At 53.5% G+C, this 20,859-nt stretch overlaps 2 protein-coding genes and 1 long non-coding RNA gene across 9 annotated transcripts; 1 reads left to right on the top strand and 2 right to left on the bottom strand.

Moving 5' to 3' along the window:
* The first annotated feature begins 594 nt into the window (after nt 1-594).
* On the top strand, nt 595-6,483 carry LOC137219448 (uncharacterized). The gene is made up of 2 exons (XR_010941128.1): nt 595-3,202; nt 5,088-6,483. It is a non-coding gene; the product is annotated as an uncharacterized lncRNA (long non-coding RNA).
* Nucleotides 6,484-7,251: 768 nt separating this feature from the next.
* Nucleotides 7,252-8,311, bottom strand: LENEP (lens epithelial protein). Its single transcript, XM_067728002.1, has 2 exons — nt 7,697-8,311; nt 7,252-7,609 (listed from the first exon to the last, which is right to left on the bottom strand). The coding sequence occupies exon 1, from the start codon at nt 7,933-7,935 to the stop codon at nt 7,750-7,752; it is 186 nt and encodes a 61-aa protein (XP_067584103.1). The 5' UTR covers nt 7,936-8,311; the 3' UTR covers nt 7,252-7,609; nt 7,697-7,749.
* A 130-nt stretch (nt 8,312-8,441) lies between these two features.
* Nucleotides 8,442-14,438, bottom strand: FLAD1 (flavin adenine dinucleotide synthetase 1). 7 transcript variants are annotated; one of them, XM_067727998.1, is made up of 8 exons: nt 14,301-14,438; nt 13,525-13,749; nt 11,260-12,004; nt 10,443-10,590; nt 9,886-9,984; nt 9,619-9,808; nt 8,776-8,849; nt 8,442-8,658 (listed from the first exon to the last, which is right to left on the bottom strand). In XM_067727998.1, the coding sequence occupies exons 2-8, from the start codon at nt 13,603-13,605 to the stop codon at nt 8,523-8,525; spliced, it is 1,473 nt and encodes a 490-aa protein (XP_067584099.1). In that variant the 5' UTR covers nt 13,606-13,749; nt 14,301-14,438; the 3' UTR covers nt 8,442-8,522. The 7 variants fall into 7 exon arrangements, with proteins under 7 accessions (XP_067584099.1, XP_067584098.1, XP_067584102.1 ...); XM_067727997.1 differs by lacking the exon at nt 14,301-14,438 and adding an exon at nt 14,209-14,285; XM_067728001.1 differs by lacking the exon at nt 14,301-14,438 and adding an exon at nt 14,141-14,239.
* Nucleotides 14,439-20,859: the final 6,421 nt, after the last annotated feature.

Raw genomic sequence — 20,859 nt, 5'->3', positions numbered from 1 at the left:
CTCTTATTCCAAGCTCTTACTTTGCTCTCCGAGCTTTTCCCACCCTCCTCTTTTCCCTCCTTCTTTCCTTCTCTCTCTCTTTCTCCCTTCACCTGCCGCGGTCCCTTTCCTCCTCCTCCTCTCCCTCTCCCTCTCCGTCTCTCTCTCCCTCTCTCTCTCTTTTTCTCTAGCCCCTATCTCTCCCAGTCCACCTTAACTCGAGCTCCGCCCCCGACCCCCATCCAGCCCTCCGCCGCTACTCCGTCCCGCCCCCTGCACTCCACCTCCCGGCCCGCCCATTGGCCTGAACACCCGCCCATCCCAAGTGGGTCCCTCCCTGCGTTCGGCCAGGGAGGGGGCGGAGCCGAGGGGCTGGCCTGAAACCTGGAGGAGGGGAAGAGGAGGGGGCAGTGTCCGCAGCGGCCGGGGAACCGAGCACCCCCATCAAGGGCTCGCACTCCTACAAGAGGGGCTTCCGTAGGGTCAGCACCTCGGGAGGGAAGGGTATGAGGAGGTTAAAGATACACTAGATGGGGGCGAGGCGGGGACTTAGGGGATTGAGGGAGGGGGTCCCGTGAGGGGCTATAATCAGGTCAGGGCCCCTGGAGGTAGGGGGAGGGGAGCCACCCGGCCATCAACTCCAGCTCCTACGCCCCACCCCACCCCTTGGAGGCGGGGGAATTGAGGGTGCGGGCACACTGCGTCCCTCCCCACGCGTGACGGCGCCTCGCGGGGAGGGAACGGCGCCCTGGGCAAGCAGCTTCTGCGCTCCAGCCGGTGCCCGATGCGGCCTTGGCATTGTCGGAGGGGAGGGGCCAGGTCCGTGAAGGGGGAGGGGGAGGAACGCTCACGCTCCTGCTCCCCGCCTCCATCCCGCTGTTCCCGAAGTGGAGAAACTGAGTCTCCGCGAAGGAGGGACCTCTGGACTTGGGTTCGCTCAGAGACCTGGGAGGCGAGAGGGGTCTGAGTGTTTTACGATGTGTATGTGGATTTGGGGGGGAGATCAGGATAGGTACTTCAGTGCCCCCCAACTGAGGAAGGTAGCCTGTTTGGGACGCTTCCAACTGGGCCTGCGGCGCTACGTACCCCAAAGAGCCCCTCCCACTAGTGTAAAACTGATTCAAATCCGGCTCCGGCGGGCCAGGTTCCGCTCCCCGAGGCCGGCCGGGCCGAACCGGGTCGAACTTGCTTTCTCCAACCCCAGCCCCCTCCGCAGAGGGCCTCCCTCCCTTTCCAGCAGGTGGCTCCGCGGGACACCAGCTCAACCTGTTGGACCACAATAGGCGGCGCCAGGGGGGCCCTGGCCCTCACCCGGGCTGACCCGGGATCCCCGAGCAGGGGGAGGGGCGGAGTCCCGGTCCCTCCCTCTCTCTCCCTCCGGCCGTGACTCAGCCTCGGGGCCGCTGCCCTGCTCCCCAGCCAGGGGCGGAAAGTGTGAGGCGCCCCTGAGGGCCCAGGCCAAACCAAACAGCCCCCCACCCCAGACATTATCTCACTGTAGATTTAGGGGGGCTCTAGGAAGGAGGGGGTAGCAGTAGCAGGGATGGGTCTCTCCCGCTCGGGTAATCCGCTCCAGGTTTTCCTATCGTCCCTGTCCCTCTTGGGTCCCGAGGCTGGTCACTGCTCCGGGTTTTCTTCTCGGCCCCGCCGGACAGATTCTGGTTCGCGAGCGCCCGAAGCCGGCGGGGTCCAGGCCAGGGATTTTCCCTCCCTTCCCCAGCTCGGGGTCGCGCTAGCCTGGAGAAGGGCCGTGCCAGGGCAAGACGGCAGTGCCAGAAGCACAAGTGAAATTGAGAGGGGGCTGCTTCGGGGTGGAGAGGGCATGGCCGAGGAAAAGGGGGGCGGGAAAGTGGCTCGGGGAGGGTAGAGCCAGGGCCTCTAGAGGCAATAGAAGGGAGGGCGCCTTGGCATCAGCCCATAGGTATAGAGAAGCGAACAGCGGGCTCGCCATGTCCCCCATCCCTGGGGGTCGCCTCAGGCGTCTTGTTGGATCCCACCTGGATTTTTCAGTGGCTGGAATGCCATTCCTCACTTGAGTCTCGAGAGTCCGGGAACCTCCTGTTAGTTTCTCAGTGACGCCCCCTCCCACGTTCTCTTCTGGTCCACAAAGCTCCCTCGCTCAGAAGTCGGAGTGGGGAACCCCGACTTTGAAATTCCCGCCTAACCCCCAACTCCCGGGCCCTTACCTCGCCAAACCACTGAGACCGCGTCGGCCAAGAAACGCTGACTGGGGGCCCCGCCCTCTCCCACGAAACCCCAGCCTGGCCCCTGGGGCCTGCCGCCACCCCTGCCCCGCCACTAGGCCTGGACTGGAACTGGGAACTGGAGGGCAGGTGTGGGCTCTCCAAGGGCCCTCCAGGGGATCGGGGAGCGTCCAAGATCCGCACGTTCAGTTGGTCTTCAGGCGACCAACTAGACCTTAATTTTGTGTGGCAGGAGGTGGGTAAATACCCGGAGAGTGAGGTGGTTGACCAAAGAGAAGGATGAACGCCCAGGCCGGGAGTTAACCCCTTTTAGGGAGAACTGCACACCTGGGGTTGGGACAGCGATTCGGGGTGAGGGCCAGGTGCCTAGGCCGGGCCACGTGCGCCAAAGTTGAGCTGCAGAGGAGCTGGATGTTTGCAGAGCCTGGAGGAGAGAGGGCTTCTGGCGGGAAGAAAGGCAAGGCTGTGACTGGGCGGGGTCCTGAGTGAGTGGGTCTAGGGGCCTGCTTTGGAATGTGGGGGGCTGAGCTGGAAGCGGCGCATCAGCTTCGGCGCCCACCTCTTCCCCGCTCTCCGCCTTCCCCCGGCTGCCTCCGCTTCCCTCGAAAAACCCGCCGCCCAGGAAACCGCTGGGGGCGCTCAGACCGCAGCCCTGCCGCCCCCCGGCGCCCCCACCGCGACCGCCCAACCCACCTGAAGGAGCCGTGGCTGCCAGGGTTGCCCCCCTCCCGCCGACTCCCCCCACACCTGCGGGCTGCACTATTTATAACTCGGCGCCTATTCCGGGCCTCTGGGCGGGAGCCCGGTGTCGCGCAGCGCTAATCGTCGCCGGGATCTCTGCGCCCCCCAGGGCCGGGGGAGATAAATTTAGCCTCAGGAAGCTCGGGGGAACATTTTCCAAAACTCCACGTCCCAGAGAAGGCGAAACTGAACCCCTCTGCCCTCAGCCTCCTCCGGACAGCCACCAGGCGGCGCAGGTCCCCCGGCTCGAGAAGCCGGGTCGCTGCTTTGAAGCTGGGGTAGGTAAAGGGTTGAGAAAGAACGACCTGAGGATACTGAGGGGCGGAGGTCAGAGGGGTCAGAGAATGGCCAGAAGAATGGGTATGCCCCCAAGGCTGGCAAAGACTGGAGTAGACAGTCTCAGCTGGGCATAACTGAGAAAGGACTAATGCCTTTTGAAGGGGAAATAACTCATATGCAAACGAGATGCAAATAGGAACGCAAATAAGAGCGTATGCCCTTGGAGGTCTCCGCTCTGGAGCTAGTGAAACAACTGCCACACTCCCCTTTCTGCCCGTCTTTCAGTTTAGCTGGGAAAACGTGGGACCCTCCCAAGATTATTACTATAATATCCAGTTTATTGCGCATGGCTCCTCAGACCACTTCTCTTGACCCCTCTCCTCCAGCTTCTGCACACCACTGACGGTCTTATATTCGACGTAATCAGCTGGGAATCCTGGATATCAGGCCGCTCCTCCGCATGCTGTCGTACTTGGGGGTCACTTCCAGTTCTGCCTGGTCTCCTTCCCTGTTTTACCCCGCCCAGTCCCCTACCCCTTGTGGCCACTAGAGGGCTCCGGGGCGCCGAAGGGTAAATGAGATCTTACCCATCCCTCCCTGTCTAGGTGCCTGCACATCTTCCTTTATTGCTCCCCTCATCCCCCTCCAGTGAGTTCTTGAGACAGTAGTTTGGACACTTAAAACCTGAACTTACTCTAGTTGGGAAGAGAACATTGCAGGGAAGCTGCCACATCTCACTTTCCCTTCTAGACCAGTGGGGAGGTGTAGTCCAGGGAACCATCTCCTGGCTTTGTGGCTTACATGAAAAGGGCGTAGCTGGGCCTCCCAAATGAGCGCGGGGGAAATCAAGAACAAGGGGAGATTAGGGTTGAGGTGAAGTGGGAAATCATGGAGTGGGTGCAGAATAGGGGTGGATAGTCCCTTCCACATTTCTGCTAGCCTGGCCCTGCCTCCCAGGCCACTTAGGCTACCATCCCAAGCACCAGTTCAGAAGAGGAAGGCAGGAGAGAAGCCCTGAATTTGAGATGAGAGAATCTGGGTTCACTAAATGACTACCCTACTGCAGTGTGCTGTTCATATGACTTTGGAGAGGTCACCACACCTCTCTGGGCTTGTTCCTTCATGTTAAGATGGGACAATTGCCCTCGTCCTAGCTACTTTTTTTTTTTTTTTTGCGATACGCGGGCCTCTCACTGTTGTGGCCTCTCCCGTTACGGAGCACAGGCTCCGAATGTGCAGGCTCAGCGGCCATGGCTCACGGGCCCAGCCGCTCCTTGGCATGTGGGATCCTCCCGGACTGGGGCATGAACCCATGTCCCCTGCATCAGCAGGCATACTCTCAACCACTGCGCCACCAGGGAAGCCCCGTCCTGCCTACTTTTGAAGTGGACTTTTGTAACGCTCGCACACTCTGTAGCTGAAAAGGGCTCTGGAATGGCATATGAGGTTTTTGTTATCCTCCCCATCCCTCTCCTCAGTCTTTCCACTTTCAGGGTTCTGACACTCTCTTTCCAGCTCTGACACTCTCCTTGGGCTACTGGCAGTCACGACTTCTCTCCCCTCTTCAGCTCCGACCACCTGCCACAATCACAGGCCCTGCCTTCCACCCCTACTACTTCCCCAGTAGCCCTTGCCAGACATCCCCTCCCCTGGCAAAGTCAGAACGCTCAGACTTCAGGATCCACCTCCAGGCACTGCCCCAGCTTGGTAGGAGTGAGGTCTAAGAAAGGAAAAGGAGGCAAATGTCTAGAGCTTGAGTCAGGGAAGGGCTGGGGTTGGCCAAGCAGGGTGCAGGCTATGAGGGGGAGAGGGAACTCCAAATTCAGATGGGAAGTTGAATTCTGTGTCCATCTCTACCACTAACCTCTCTCTCCTTGGATTCAGGACCTTCTCACTGCTGTGCCCTGGGGCTCTGAAGGCACCAGGCAAGAACACTGACCTGCATTTTGTGGATGTCTAAAGAGGGGCTGCCAGGGATAAGAAATAACCTTAAGTTGGAGTACTATAGAGTACCATACTGCTGTACAAAAGAATGGGCAGGCTCTAAATATACTGATGTGGACTCCTGTACGAGGTATGTGAAGGGAAGATAGCAAGGTACAGAACAGGGTATAGAGTATGTTATTAACTAGAAGTATAAGTATATGTAAGTGCAGCCACTTCTCCCTACTGCTATTGCTATAAGCCTGCTCTGAGCCACCAACATGTCTGGCCCCGATTGTGCCCATGACCTCCTAAAAGGTCTCTACTATCCTACCCTTGGTCCTCTAAAGTCTATTCTCAACCCAGCAGCCAGTGTGAGCCTTTTAAATAAAAAATCAGTTTATGCTCAACTGCCTGCAACAGTTCCTCATTTTACTCAGCATAAAATCTCAAGTTCTTACCATGGCCTACTAGGCCTGCCTCCACTCCCATCCTTAGCTTGACTTTCTCTTTTTCTATAGAACCTATCACCTAGTAACATCAATGTACTTATTTTTTAATGTTTATATTTTATTTTCTGTCTCTACCCACCAGAATGTAAACTCCATGAATACAGGGATCTATTTTGTCCACTGCTGTATTCAAATCAGCCAGATTGGCATATAGCAGATGCTCAATAATATTTGTTAAATGAAAGAATAAATGTTTTGCTATTTGCAAAAACATGGATGAACCTGGAAGGTATTATGCTTAATGAATAAGTCAGACAGAGAAATACAAATACTGTATGTTATCACTTACATGTGGAATCTAAAAAATAAAACCAATGAATGAATATAACAAAACAGAATGGACTCACAGATATAGAGAACAAGCTAGTGGTTACTAGTGGAGAGTGAAGGGGGAGGGGCAAGACAGAGGTAGGGGATTAAGAGGTACAAACTACTGTGTATAAAATAAATAAGTTACAAGAATATATTGTATAGCACAGGGAATATAGCCAATATTTTATAATAACTTTAAATGGAGTATAATCTGTAAAAATTTTGAATCACTGTGTTGTACACCAGAAACTAATATAATACTGTAAATCAACTATACTTAAATTAAAATAAAAAACTAAAAAAAAAAAAGAATGAATGACGATGCAGTATATGCATAGACTATCTCTGGAATGCTGTCCAAGATACTGGTCACCATGGTTACCTCCAGGCAGGAGAGCTGGGGGATAGGTGTGGGAGGGAGATAATTTTTACTATCAGAGTTTATTAGGCATATATTACTTTGACAAAAAAAAAAAAAAAAGAAAGAAAGAAAAAGAAAGAGAGAGAGAGAGAAAGCAAGAAAAAGAAAATAAGCCCAGAGAAAAAGGAGTTAACTAAGAAGTCTGAGGAAGAGCTGGTCCCTGGCAGTGAGGGAGGGCCACATACACCATCTCCAGGCCAGTGTCCCAGGACAGAATGGAGGGGGGAGGGCATAACTGGGCCCCAGGGAATGCTGGGTAGAGATCCCAGGGACACTGGCTGGCTCTGAGGTCGTTGGGGGCTGTGAGTGGGCATGTCATTATGCAGGAACAAGACGACGTAAATGGCTGGTGTGTGCCTACCACTGGGAGTGATTCAGGGAGAGCATGTGTTGGTGGCTGCCGAGGGGAAGTGAAGAGTCAATTCTGCTCATTCTGGCTGTTTGTGTGCTATGCACTGTCATAAACCTGAGGGACCTGTGTGGCCATACAGGTGGCTTTCTCTTGCAGCTTTGTGTGTGAGCTAGAGGAGCAGGGCCGGACTTCCTCCGTAAGCTGGGAACTAGCACCAGCTCAGTGCTTTCCCCAAGATCTTCAGGGGCAGGGAGCTGGCCAGACCAGGTCTTCTATTTGGGTTCCCATCCTTACACACAGGGCCTCACAGAAGAAGACCCCACCCAAGCTGGACTCCTCCCTGTCTACAAGTTGGGAGGAACCTGGCCTTTCTACCCAACGCCCTCCCCACCCAGGCACCAGTGAGTCAGGAAACCTGGCTTTCATTCTGTTCTATCCAGGAAAACTTCCTTCCCTCCTTGGTTCCCAGACTCTTCCAGTGCTGACTTTTTCTGACTTCCCTGTAGACATTTAGAACTTTTGGTCTCAAGGCTTATTTATTATACATACAGTTCAGTGATTCTCATACAGAGATACTGGGGGCAGCCCATTCCTGGTACTAAGAGGGTATGGTGAGATCAGCCATCTGGGCCGGTGGGCTCACTGTACCAGGCTTGGAGGAGTGCCAGGTTCTGCTGCAGTCTGACTGGGGTCCTAGCCAGCAGGCCAAGCTCCTGTGCACCAGAGGTGCACTGGAGGTGGGGCCTGGGAATAGAGGCCGAGAGATGAGGCAGGTCTGACAGATGGCACAAACTCAAAGCAGGATCACACTTCACTCATTGTTTGTGGCCCGTCCTTGGTCAAGCACAGCTGGCCCCAGGAGTCTTGATGGGGGTTGGGCTGGGTGCTAAAAAAGAGAATGGGAAGCTGAGAGGCAGGCTCCGCCACAGAAGCTGCAGCCATGCCTCCTGTCTGTTTGCCCTACCCTGCCCACCTGAGCGATGCTGGCCATGGTGCCAGCGGGGAGGAGGCAGCTCCCTGCTGCCATTAATCCAGCAGCTCCTTGATACACCAGCAGCAGAGGAGGATGTAGGCGACTTCCTTCAGGGTCCGCTGCAGGCCCTCCCACCCTGTGCCCGTCTTCATGACAGGCACCCGGAGTCCAGTGTCTCGCAGAACTCCTCCAAGGGAGAAGGGCAGGGCCTGGGCTAGGGGCTGTATCCGGGACTGCATGTGGGCAGCAGATCTGAGGAAGGGTGTGGGAGCTGCCTCTAGTGCCTTTTATCAACATTGTCCCCACCCCCTTCAGACCTCATGACTGTGGGGACAAAGGCCCCAGGGTCTAGCACAGGGAAAGTTCTGGGCCTGAGAATGGGCTGAGTCAGCCCCTGTGCCCAGGGATGGTGGGGTGGGGTTAGTAGGAGGAGGGCCTGGCCACTCCATCTTTCATCCTCCACAGCCAGGCCAGCTCAGCTTCCCTTCCTCCAGCCTGGGTCTCGAAGCCCTGGCTGCCCTGCCCAGTTATCCCTTCCCCCAGGGGTTGGCACTGCTCCCTGCTCCTGCCCTCTGGTGGGCTCCAGCTGAGGCTGGCACTGAAAATCATCAATGAGAGCTCCTTTCCAGCCTCCTCTCTCCCCCGCCGCCCCAAAGTGAGCACTGAGGGCTCCGAGCTGCCAGGGCCTGGCCCACTTCTGCTTCTCTCGTCCCCTGAAGCAGGAAGACACAGCCAGAGCAACAGGCACAGGAGAGGTGGTTTATTGACAGGTTAGACCCCAGGATGGCCCCCTTCCCTTCCTCCTGGACAGGGCAGGAGTGGGAGGTCACGTGCGGGAGTTCCGCTCCTCGTCTTCGTTCTCAAGCAGGTAGGCTGGACGGTAGGTGGGCTGTCCTCCTGGGTTCGGGCACTTCAGGGCTGGGTTCCGCACCGTGTTCTCCCGGCTCCCCAGTGACGTATAGCTTGGTGGGGCGGGGGAATGGGAATGGAGGGCATGGGTGAGTGTGGTGGGCTCGGATCTCCAGTCCCAGCACCCTCACATCTTCCACACACCCATCCTCTTCCTCCAAATCCCTTACCCTTGGTCATACAGGATACAGTATGGGACAAACAGTTGACGCAGAAAGTCCCAGATGTCTCTGTAGGTCCAGTCCTGGGAGGTCAGAGTCAGAGAAGAGTCACACATACTTTCCTTTCCCACACCTACCCACTGCCACCTGGGAAGGGGACTATCCGGGGCTCTTCGGCTCCCTTGGCCTCTGAGGGAGGGCCTGCTACCCAATTCTCTGGTACATCTTGCTCTGTGTAGGCCAACCAATAAGAAAGAGAAAGCTTTTATCCTGTCCCTCTCCATTTCTCAACCCACCCTCCACTGGCATCTAAGTTCCAGGACAGGGAGAGGATATCTATGTCTGTGTAAGCCTGTGCTGTCCAGTAGAACTTTCTGCAATGATGGAAATGTTCTTTATTTGTGCTAACATGGTGGTTGCTTGACATGTTGTTAGTAGAACTAAAGAACTGAATTTTGAATTATAATTTAATTTAAAAATTGAGATATTCACATGCCATGAAACTCACCCTTCTAAAGTATACAATTCAGTTTTGGTTTTTTTTTAGCAACTTGTATTTCATTTCAATTAATTACAATTTGAGTGTAAATAGATGGCTCATGGCTACCATATCAGTCAGCACAGGTCTAAGTCATTGTTCTGTCCACAGGAGAAAGCAGGATGCCTGCCGTTGAATTAGTGCTCGATAAAAATTGCTCAAAAGGCTGAACGAACAAATAGCACAGCCTCCCCTGGATGATGGGGCTGTTTCATCCAAGCCCCAGGGTCTAACCTCCCCCACCTCAGGTAGCCAAGGAGCAATGACTGATAGGGGGCACGAGACTGAAGGCGATAAATCCCCTTCCCTGATACCAGTAGCGGGTTGATGCGCATGAATGAAGGCCACCCTGGGTCAGTGGGACTGAAGGGGCCGAGGCTGCAGGAGTAGGGGTCGGTGCGGCGGGTGCCCATCAGCACAGCCTCCAGCTGGGGATGCTGTGCCCGCAGCTCGCTCAGGGCCTGCTTCATGTCACCCTCAGCCTCCAGCACCTGCAGACTGTACCTGAGGAAGAGCAGTGGGAGTCAAGAGTGGGCCCTGCCAAGCCCCTCTTGGAGCCCAAACCTTCAGGTCCCTAGTACCTCTTGATGGTGTCCTGTAGAAACTGCTCCAGCTCAGGGAAAGGGGAGATGCTGCGGATATACAGGATCTGGAGGGGCTCTTGAGCATCAGGGTATTTCCTGGGGAGGGGGCAGAATCCATTGGCTTGCCAGGATGGGCAGGGAAATGCTCTCCAGAGAGCTTGCCTTTTGGCCCCTGGGATGGACACCCTCCCCTTCTCTCCTTTCCTCATCCTTCCCATCCATCAGAACCCACTTCGTCTGGGAAGCCCACTCTGACCTCTTACCTCTCAAATCTGGAGCATACACTCCTGTTTCCAGTATGTAAGCCTTACCTCCCCGACAGGACTGTGACCACCCTGTTGTCGGGGATGGTGGCTTGCACGTCCATACCCCGCGCCAGGCAGGTGTCAGACGCTCAATAAATATGGTGGGGGAATGGAACCGAGAGGCCACTATGGCTACCATCCTCCCAAACCCCACCCAGACACCCCCTTTCCTCCCTGCTTCTTAGGATGGGGAACTAGAGGATGGGGCCGATCTATCTCTGGGGTCTTGCCTCCAGGGGGTTGGCTCACTTCTGCACAGCGGCATGGAAGAGGTGCAGGAGGGCGGTGCAGTCCTTGCCCCCGTTGAATCCCACGCAGAGCTGGGTGAGGCTGTACTGAGCCAGGGCAGTCTCAATGGTCTGTAGGGCGCCTGCCACCTTTTCTCTCAGAGAAGACCCTGCCAGCCAGGCAGGGAAGAGGGCATCAGATAGAGACATATGACTGTCAAAGGGCAGTGGTCAAAGGGCAGTGGGGGCCAAGTTGCCCTTGCTTAAAACCCTTCCATATCTTCCCAGTGTTCCCCACGCCTTCATCTGCCCACTCGGCCCTGCAGTCTGCCCCCAGCCTGTCATTCAGCCACACCTCATAGCACTCTTCACCTCAGTGTCTTCCCTCTGGAGGTCCTGGTTTCTTTCCATTCTCTAACAGTTTACTCTTGCCTACCTCCTGGTCTGACCAAATCCTCCTTAGCACTCAGCTTATATGTCACTCGCCCAGAGAAGCCTTCTTGGACCCCACATCAAGGCTGATCTCCCTGCTATGGAGACCCCCCCATCACTGACACCTCATGCACGATTACCTGTTTAACGTCTCCCTCTCCTGTTAAACTCCTTGTCCAGAATAGGGCATACCTCTGTCTTGTTGAGTTATACCCCCAACAGCCAGCACAGTGTTGCTGAAAGGAGGTACTCAATTGATATTTATTGGAAGAATGAATGAATCAGCTGTAGCTATCTTCTACCTTCTCCTGGATCTGGGGGAAGCCTCCAACAGCCCCTGCATTCCTGAGACTGAGGGTGGCACCAAAGGTCTGATGTATGCTGCCCCTCCCCCCGGAGGCCCCTACCTGACTCAGTGAGTTTGTACACGGCCTCACTGGCCTGCTCCACGGCGTTGGGTACGTAGGGGACCAGCGATCCCTGGGGCAGACGAGCAGTCAGGTAGGCCAGGCATTCCTCCAGGGGCCCTTCTTCCTCCGAGTCCAGTGTCAGCTTCACCTGATAGTAGTTGCTGCCCCAGTCAGGGTAGGAACCCAGGCCAAGCCTGCGCCCAAAGTGGGCCTGGGCCTCAGCCAGGATGGGGGCGATAGAGGCCTCATTAGCTGCCACATACAGCTCTCGCAAGTGGAACTGAACAGCTGTGTTTTGAAACAGTCCCTTTAGCCCCTCCAGCACCCGCCGCAGCAGCTCCGGAATTCCCGGGAAGAGGTAGACGTTTCGGACGGAGACTAGTGGGAATCTGAACGGACGGCCAGTGAGAGGATCTGTGCCATAATGTAGGCGGGCAGAGGAGGGCACCCGTGACAGCTTCTCCCAGCCCTCCCCCCCTAGGGCTTTGACGGCCCCTTCCAGCTCAGGGTGTGGCCTGAGTTCGTCCCCAAAGGCCTGTGCTACTGCCTCGAAGGTCACATCATCATGGGTGGGGCCAATGCCCCCTGCCGTAAGGACGTGGGTGAAGCGGCTGGAGAAAGACGTGACCTCAGCCGCGATGGTGGCTACCTCATCGGGTACGACAGAGACTCGGCACACCTGGACCCCCAGGGAGCGCAGTGTCCGGCACAGAAAGTAGGTATTGGTGTCCTGAGTGTGTCCCTGCGAGATTGGAGATGGGGAAGATGACAGTGTCAGTGCCGTAGGGATGAAGGGCAAAGGGGGAAGGATCAGGCTGCATCTGCCTGATGATGGGGCACTCTGCTCTTTGGGGGACACCACCTCGGGCTACGCAGAAGCCCAGACTAGGCGCAAGAGTGGGAAAATCCATGTGAATGGAGTCAGGGGTAATGTGATCCCCCTTGGGCCTTCATCTCTGCTTATGGATTCAATCATCAATTGTATGGGGACAACTCATCTACTTCCTCACCAACCCTGACAGTTTTAGTCCTCTGGCTCCAGGTGCTTACTGGGCATCTTTACCCTATCCCTGGCTGTTGTCCCTTTGGTCAATGGCATCTCCAGACACAGTCCACAGTGTCAGGTTCTTCAAGCTGTCAATTCTACTTCTGAAATGTCTCTCCATTTGCTCTCTTCCCTCTGTTCCTACTGCCACCAAACGGGTCCTTGGCACCTTTCACCTGGACAGTGGCGGCAGACCCCTGGCCAGAATCCCAGCCTCCAGCCACAGCACTCTGCCCTGTGCCTCCTGAACAACTTTCCTAACGTGTCACTGTGATTGCATCACTCTTGGCTCAAAAGCCATTTGTTGTTTCCAACCATATACAGAATAAAGTTCAAATTCATTTGCAGAATATTTGAGGCTGTGAGTCTATGGTGTGTGTCCACTCTTCTTTTCCAGCCCCATCTTCTTCTACTTCTCTATAGAGAGTTTAGTGGTTAAGGGGGCCTCTGGAGTAAGTGAGAATCAGGTTGGAACCCCACCTACCACTTACTAGCTGTTCAACTGTGGGCAAGTTTCTCAACCTCTCTGAGCCTCAGTCTCATAATCTATTCATTGAGATTTATAATAAAAGTACCCACATCGGACTTCCCTGGTGGTCCAGTGGTTAAGACTCCGCGCTTCCAATGCAGGGTGCGTGGGTTTGATCCCTGGTCAGGGAACTAAGATCCCACATGTCGGGCGGCTCAGCAGGGAAAAAAAAAAAAAGTACCCACATCATGGAGTTGTTGTGAGGATTAGTAAAATCACATATGTGATGTAATAAGCACACTGCCAGGCGCTAGTAAGCACTCAATATTACTATTACAAACCTGATGCCCACCATGACCTCTAGTGAGACTTCCCTGATTATTCAGAAGTAATTTCCCCCTTCTAGTACTTTCCTTCTATCTCACTTATCTACTCTGTGGAATGCCTTGGATCATTTTCCAAACAGGTTGGATATAACTCTGAAATAATACATGCATTGTCATTTCTGTAAAGCCACCCCTCCCCCTACCATAGTGCTTGGCAAATTGTAGGGACTTTGCTACAAGTTTTTCAACACAGTAATTGAAAGAATGAAGGTCACTTTTCCTCCAATATATTGGACTCACTCCAGGACCCTACTGCAGCAAGGGGGCTCCCACCCTGGTTCACCCTCCCTCAACAGAACGTGGAGCAAGCTCCGGAGGACAGGAGAACGCTGCCCCTCCCCCCTCCTCTGTCCCAGACACACCTTGAGGATCTCATCTCCAACAATGATGATGCCCGCCGTCACGCTGCGCCCTGGGGGAGGTTCAGAGGCCCTAGATGCCATGGTCCTGCCTTCTCTGCCCCTCTGCAAGGCCCTCCAGTAGCCACCCAGACCCCCAAATAGGGGGCGCAAGCACGCGGGGCCCGCCAGGTCTACAGGGCACTGGGGGTCATAGCCTGGGAACTGGGGTTCCGGGGTCGAGGGAACCTGGAGGAGCCAGAAAGGACAATGGGGGAGAGCAGGAGTGCAATCTTCCTCATCACGCCCTTGACAATCGACTCCTTTATCCATGTCCCTTTAATAAACGTGTTCTCAAACCCTAGCCCATACCTCTTTTAATGTTTTCTATGCTCGGTCCTAGTCTCCTTAAAATGTCCTTCTCTCCCGAACCTACCACTTTAAATGTCTTCTGTCCGTTGAGCTCGGCTCCTCTAGGGTCTGCTCTATCTTGGGCATCTGCACCTTTAAATGCCTCTTTTCTTTGGGGCATCTGTTCCTTTAAATGTCTACCTTATCCTGGGCCTTGGCCCCTTTAAGTGCGTTCCCTCCCTCCACCCACGACCAAAACTCAGTCGCCTTCTTCTGCTGGCTTCCGCACCCTTTCTAGCCCGGAATCCTGTCTCTTCCCGCCACGCTTCAGACTGCTGAGCTCTTCCAGGTTCTCACCTGCCTCTTGCCCCTTCACCGGGTCTTTCCCTCTCTCCTTCCCTCCCGTGGTAGCTTCCGTACTCAGAGTCCCGCCTTAGACTCCTACCTACCTCGTATTAATTGGTCATTTTGGTCGTCGCTCACACAATCTTTAAGGGTCAATTGGTGTAGTCGACTATCGCTCTCGAGCTTTAGCTAGAGGGCGGGAGTAGTGCTGGGTTGTTATTGGCGACAACCACGTGGTCACCCCTCGCCCGGAAACATGGGGGCCGGGCCTTAGTTGGGGGGCGGGGCTTTTCTCTCAGAGCTGGGCTTGAGGAGTCTGGAGTGAAATGAGTGGTGGTGGTTGGAGGTTCTTTAAGGACTTTGGGGTGCTCCAGTCTCGTGCTGGAAGTAAAGAGGGGCTTGACTCTAACCTCTGTGTTAAAATTCTTGTATGCATATGCTGTTATTCATTAACCATGACTTATTCTAAGGGGTTGGGGGCTGGCACTGGTGCAGAGGGGATTTTATATTGTGGCAAATGGACGTTGGAGGGACAGCCAAGAAAAATTGTCAGCATTGCCTGGGAGGTAGCAAGATCCTGGAGGTGACCTTTTAGTGTGTGGAACTTTCATTTGTCTCTGTTATAAACAGCAAAGCTAATTACCGAAACCTCTTTTTTTTTTTTTTTGCGGTACACGGGCCTCTCACTGTTGTGGCCTCTCCCGTTGCGGAGCACAGGCTCCGGACGCGCAGGCTCAGCGGCTACGGCTCACGGGCCCAGCCGCTCTGCGGCACGTGGGATCTTCCCGGACCGGGCCACGAACCCATGTCCCGTGCATCGGCAGGCGGACTCTCAACAACTGCGCCACCAGGGAAGCCCCAAGAAGTACTTTTAGACCAGAAGCAAGTGAAATAAGAGGAAACTAGGATAATGTGAGAATCCAAAGTGGACACGTGGCACTCCCTAGTCGCCGCCCTCACTCGTACCTCCAAGACCAATTAACTGGGAGAGGTTGTTTAAAAGTACTTCTTAAACTTTAACGCTCCTACGAATCATCTGGGGGCCTTTTCATTTTTTATTTTTATTTTTAAATTATTTATTTATTTGACTGCGTTGGGTCTTTGTTGGTGCGCGCAGGCTTTACTCTAGTTGTGCGGTGTGAGGGCTTATTGCAGCGGCTTCTCTTGTTGCAGAGCATGGGCTCTAGGCGCGGGCTCAGTAGTTGTGGCACAAGGGGTTAGTTGCCCCGCAGCGTGTGGGATCTTCCCAGACCAGGGCTCAAACCCACGTCCCCGGCATTGGCAGGCAGATTCTTAACCAGGAAAGTCCCCATGGGGGCCTTCTTAATATGCTGTTTAAATCTACAGGATTCATGCGGTTTGGGTGGGGCCTGAGATCTGCATTTAACAAGCTCTCATTGTTGTGGTCCTAAGGCGGGTTGAAAAAGAATTTCCAGACACGAGGCAGGATGAAATAAGATAGAATTTATTAGATGGAAGGGTTGCTGCCAGAACAGCAGGCCGACTTCCTAGCAGTCTGGGAGAGTCGCCCGAACATGTGCTATTGATCAGTTTTTATAGCCAGAAAACAAAAGAATGGTCGGGGTGAAAATTTCGTTTACTGATTGGCTGAGGCACATACACCTTCCTTCTATCTGGTGAGAGTGGGACAGCCCAGATGCCTTTCCTTATTTGAGACAGGTCCCGTTGCCCAGGTGGGTGTTGGCCAGGTGGGCTCAGGAATTTCATAACCATCTCAACATAGTGGGGAGGGCGATTTAAGAGTCTGGTAGGGGGTGTAACGCTGCAACTTTTTCATGCAGGGTCAGTCTTTGCCCTTGAAGCATCATTGTCCTTGGAGCACCACATTCCCCCTTCTATTTATAGGGCCAATTCCTTGGCCCTATTGGGTACCCTGCTCATATCTACCTAACTGCCTAATTGCCTCTCAGGCATTCTGGAACCCCTTTGTGAGAAGGGGTGACAAACTCTCTGGCTGCTTCCTGCTGAGCAGGGGCATCATGGGGCCCTGGGTTCCCGTTGCCTGCTCTCTGTCAGGGTGTATCTAGGGAGGAGTGTGGGCCCCATGTAAAGTGATGGCGGCTTGTTCAAGGGGTTGTACGAGTGTTGTCTGGCCGGTGTTTTTGTTGCATCACCATTTGTATTCTGGAAGAGACAAACTTAACAAGGAGGTTAAAAATACATGGCCCGAAAATCGGTCTGGACCTTGCCTGATTGATTAACCAAAAAACAGCAATCTTCCTTTAACACTGCACAAGTCCCTCCCTGATAAGCCGTTAGGAGGTCCTGAGCTCTTCTATTTTGTAAAACCACTCCTGTTAGAGAATTTATTTGTTCTTGTAGCATGTTAATTTGAGCTGCTAGGTTGGCAATCTGTTGTGTGAGTTCAAGAGAGAGCTGTTGGGCAGTGAAAATAGAGTTTAAGAGTCCTGCTGAGCCTGTTCCCATCCCTGTTAGGAGGATCGAGGAACGACCAGTGGGACAATGGCGAGTGGGACCAGAGAAGGAAGTCAGGGCTGAATAAGTAGCCCCTGTGTCAATTAGAAAGGTTATATTAGCCCCTGCCACATCCAGGGTTACCCGGGGCTCCTCCAGTCTTATGGGGAACATAGGGTCCTGTAGGTTGAGCCTCAGACACCTTCAGTCATCCACATCCAGGAGCCCCAGATCTACAGTGCAATCCGGTTCTTGCTCCTGGTAGTCAATTACCACTGACAGGGGTAATTGGTTTTGACCTCGGCCCACGGGGGCTGGGACCGAAAAACCCCGAGTGTTGGGTGGTTGTGGAATTGGCCTACCAGCTTGAGGGCGGCAGGGACAACTCCTCTTCCAGTTGGCCCTTTTGATGATAAGGGCGTCTGATATCGGGTGGTGGGGTGTGGCAGTTCCTGACAGTGTGCCCCTGCTGACTGCATTGGTAGCAGGTCCACGGTGGTTTCTGAGATGGGAGAGGGGCTCCCGTGGGTCCCTGTTGTGGGAGGGACTGAGTAATGGCAAGAGCCATATACTGAGCGTGTCGTTTTAATTTTTCCTCCTCTCTCAGTTCTCGTCTGTTCCTAGAAGCCTCCTCCCTATTGTTAAAAACCTTCAAGGCCGTGTCAAGTAGGACAGAAAATGGGGTTTGTGGCCCTTGCTCTAGTTTCTGTAATTTCTGTTTTATGCTTGGGGATGCCTGGCTTACAAAGTGAACTGCAAGTACAGCCTGACCTTCAGGGGTCTCAGGGTCTAGGCTGGTGTATTTCCTCATAGCCTCGACTAATTGGGCCTGAAAAAGGGCCAGATTCTCAGAGGGTTCCCGTGTGACTTCTCTGAGTTTATTATAATTGACAGGTTTGATGATTGCCTTTTTCATACCTTCTAGTAGACAGGTAATCGTGTAATGTCTCCTAGTGAGCCCTCCTGCTGGCCCATTTTTATTTTCCTGGTATCTCCATCTTGCGTCTGCCCGTGGGACTGCCTCTGCCCCTGCTCGGTTCTCATTAGGATTTCGAGCGTGTGCCTCATCTGCCCAGGCCTGAGCCACAGCCCAGATCCTGGCATTTTCCTCGTGATGCAGCAGGTAGCTAGGACCACATGGATATCTGGCCAAGTTAAGTCAAAGGTTATAGTTAGGGCCTGGAATTCCCTTATGAACATGGAGGGGTCCTGGCTAAAGGAGCCCAGTTTCCCTTGAATATGAGAGAGATCAGACATGGGGAAGGGGACATGAACTCTGATAGCACCTAGGTCTCCGTTAGCAACCTCTCGTAGGGGAAGCATATCGGGACTCAATTCAGAGCATTGGGCTACTGGTGACTAAGTGTGGGGCAGGGGTGGAAGGTCTGCTTCTGGGTACAGGGGTGGGGGTTGGGGAGCAGAAGGTTGAGGAGGAGGCTGGGGAGATCGGGGACAAGAAGGGTCATCCAAGATATCTGGTGGAGGGGGAGATGGGGAGGGACGAGGTAGTGAAGCTGAAGGAGGAGGGTGGGGAGGACGAGGCATTAAAGCGGCAATGGAGAAACACATGTGACAGGAGTCCCTCAGGCTCAGATTCTGACCGAGGGCCATGAAGGGCTGGACATATGGAACCTCGGAATCCTTTGCTAGTTTCCAACAATAGAGATCAAGTTGGAGGATCATGTTGTAATTTAGCGTCCCATTAAGAGGCCATTGTTCTTGGTCCCTCAGTTTGTATTGGGGCCAAGCCGTGTTACAAAAGAAAATGAGCCTCTTCTTTTTGAGACTGTCTGGATCAAATTCCTTACAATTCCTGAGAATATAAACAAGAGGTGAGTCTAAGGGGACAGATGTACCTGAACCCATTCTTAGCCCCAATGCCATAGAATGGGGCTACTGAGAATCACTGACAAGCAAAAAGGCAAAAATCACTGACAGGCAAAAAAAAAAAAATCACTGACAGGCATATGTGCCCTCTTTGTCTCAGTGATGTCTCTGTGCGACTTAGGCACAAAAATGCTTACTGTCTCAGCTGTCACGTCCGACTGAGGTGGCCAGAGCAGTGAGAAACCGTGCGGCCAGGGCATCAGTGACCAGAGAGGGGAATCCCCGGACGCCAGCCGGGAATTGACTCACCGTTATTAGACTCTCAGGGATGGGAAGGAGTTCCCGGGACGACCTAGAGGCGGTGAGGTCCTTTGGAGTCAGTCCGAGCTGAGGAGAAAGAAGCAGAAGCGACAGAAAAGAGGACTGAGGATTCCACCTTCTATCCCTACCGAGGAGGCGGTGGCCAAGGGACTGGGGGCTGTGTGTTTTGCTTTGTCCACAATGTGCCTCGCATTGCACGGAAGTTGTCTTGCTGGGGGCAGACGCTCTAATAGCCTGGTCCGTTCCGTGACCCCCTTATTCTTTCACGGGAGTCTTCAAGCAGCAGGCACCCTAATGGCTTTTAAATACCTTACCCGTGCCCGCACGATACCCTTTGGCCTAGTCCTGTCGGAAGGAAGACAGAGGGATCCTCACCTGCTCTGGGAGGCAGTTACTGGGGCAAAGTGAACCGTGGAGCTTCGGAACACACAGGCTGTGGCCCTGGTCAGAGTTCCTCCTTTGCTTCCACAGCAACTTGCCTGTTCACAGAGGGTCCCAAGGAATGAGGAGAGGAGGTGGGGAAAGAGATGCCCCTGGAGATCCCCGTACAGGCCACCAAATGTTGTGGTCTGAACGCGGGTTGGAAAAGAATTTCCAGACACAAGGCAGAATGTAAAGAAGACAGAATTTATTAGAGGGAAGGGTCGCTGCCAGAACAGCGGGCCGACTTCCTAGCAGTCTGGCAGAGTCAAGCCCGAACATGTGCTATTGATCAGTTTTTATAGCCAGAAAACAAAAGAATGGTCGGGGTGAAAATTTCGTTTACTGATTGGCTGAGGCACATACACCTTCCTTCTATCTGGTGAGAGTGGGACAGCCCAGATGCCTTTCCTTATTTGGGACAGGTCCCGTTGCCCAGGTGGGTGTTGCCCAGGTGGGCTCAGGAATTTCGTAACCATCTCAACGTGGTGGGGAGGGCGATTAAGAGTCCGGTAGGGGGTGTAACGCTGCAACTTTTTCAGGCAGGGTCGTTCTTTGTCCTTTAAGCATAATTGTCCTTGGAGCACCACACTCCTGTCATGCTGATGCCACTGTTTTCTGTAGTAAAGCTCTAAAATTCATTCATTTAGAGGACTGCTGAACCACACCTGGCCTCATTTTACTCTCCTAAAACCCCTCTAAGATAGATATGATGCCCATTTTACAGATGGGCAACAGGCTCAAAAAGGTGAAGGGATGCCATACAACAACCACAAAACACTACAGTGAATGGTAGAGCCAGGCTTCTAGACCCTTCTTTCTCAAATAACAAGCCCCGTGTTTTTTCCAATTAAGAGAGTCTCAGCTCTAAAAAAACAAAGTCAGGCTTTCCTAATGACGTAAGCCATATATGCTACATCATCTTTCTTAGTAATGGTGATATTTGACAAGCCCCGCCCCCCTCCCCGAAACATCAGCTCTGGTCTGATCCTTTACAGTGGGTTCTCAAGCTTAAGTATGCACCAGAATCACCTAGAGAGCTTGTTAAAATGTCACTAGGTTCTACCCTCAGAGTTTGATTCAGTAGGTCTAGGGTGGAGCCCAAGAATGGACACTTCTAAGGAGTTTCCAGGTGATGTTGATGCTTCTGGTCCAGGGACCACACTTGAACTACTACTGCTCTAAGGAAAAAATGAATGGAAGACAGAAGTGGGAAGATTAATCTCCCTTACTTAGCACTTCTGTTCAAAGTAGAGGGTAAACTATTATTTGGCGAAATGTTTTCTCAAATAGCCACAGTTTACAACTGTTTTCTCAAAGGTTAGTGCTGTAACTACCTGTGTAAGAATGCTTGAAATTCCCTCATCCAGGCCACACCCCAGACCAATTAAGTCAACTTCCCTGGGAATGACTTAGCCATCAGCACTTTCAAAGCTACCCAGGTGATTCCAATGTTCAGCCACGGTGAGAACCACTGAAAACACCCCCAAACCATTGTGCGGAGTGAACAGGCCAGAGGTGTGCCTGAGCCTTAGGCTGGTCAGGAAGTGGAGTGCACTAGCAGCCTCTGGCTGACAGCCTCCTCCCTTGTGTACCCTTCAAAAATCAGGACTACGTTAATGGCAGCATCCCTGACTGAAGAAAAGAATTCATTTGTTT

The sequence above is a fragment of the Pseudorca crassidens genome, chromosome 2 (genome assembly GCF_039906515.1).
Source record: "Pseudorca crassidens isolate mPseCra1 chromosome 2, mPseCra1.hap1, whole genome shotgun sequence".
Lineage (NCBI taxonomy): Eukaryota > Metazoa > Chordata > Mammalia > Artiodactyla > Delphinidae > Pseudorca > Pseudorca crassidens.
This window is presented reverse-complemented; position numbering and strand designations above follow the sequence as displayed.

Bases quoted from the DNA above. Each gene is read 5' to 3' on its own strand.
- LENEP (XM_067728002.1), bottom strand. From the start codon at position 7,935: ATGCAGTCCCGGATACAGCCCCTAGCCCAGGCCCTGCCCTTCTCCCTT.
- FLAD1 (XM_067727995.1), bottom strand. From the start codon at position 14,032: ATGCCCCAAAGAAAAGAGGCATTTAAAGGTGCAGATGCCCAAGATAGA. The intron at 10,591-11,259 runs GTAGGGGCCTCC...CCTGGCTGGCAG, and splicing joins GTACAAACTCACTGAGTCAG to GGTCTTCTCTGAGAGAAAAG. The intron at 9,985-10,442 runs GTGAGCCAACCC...CCCCCTCCCCAG, and splicing joins TTCCATGCCGCTGTGCAGAA to GAAATACCCTGATGCTCAAG.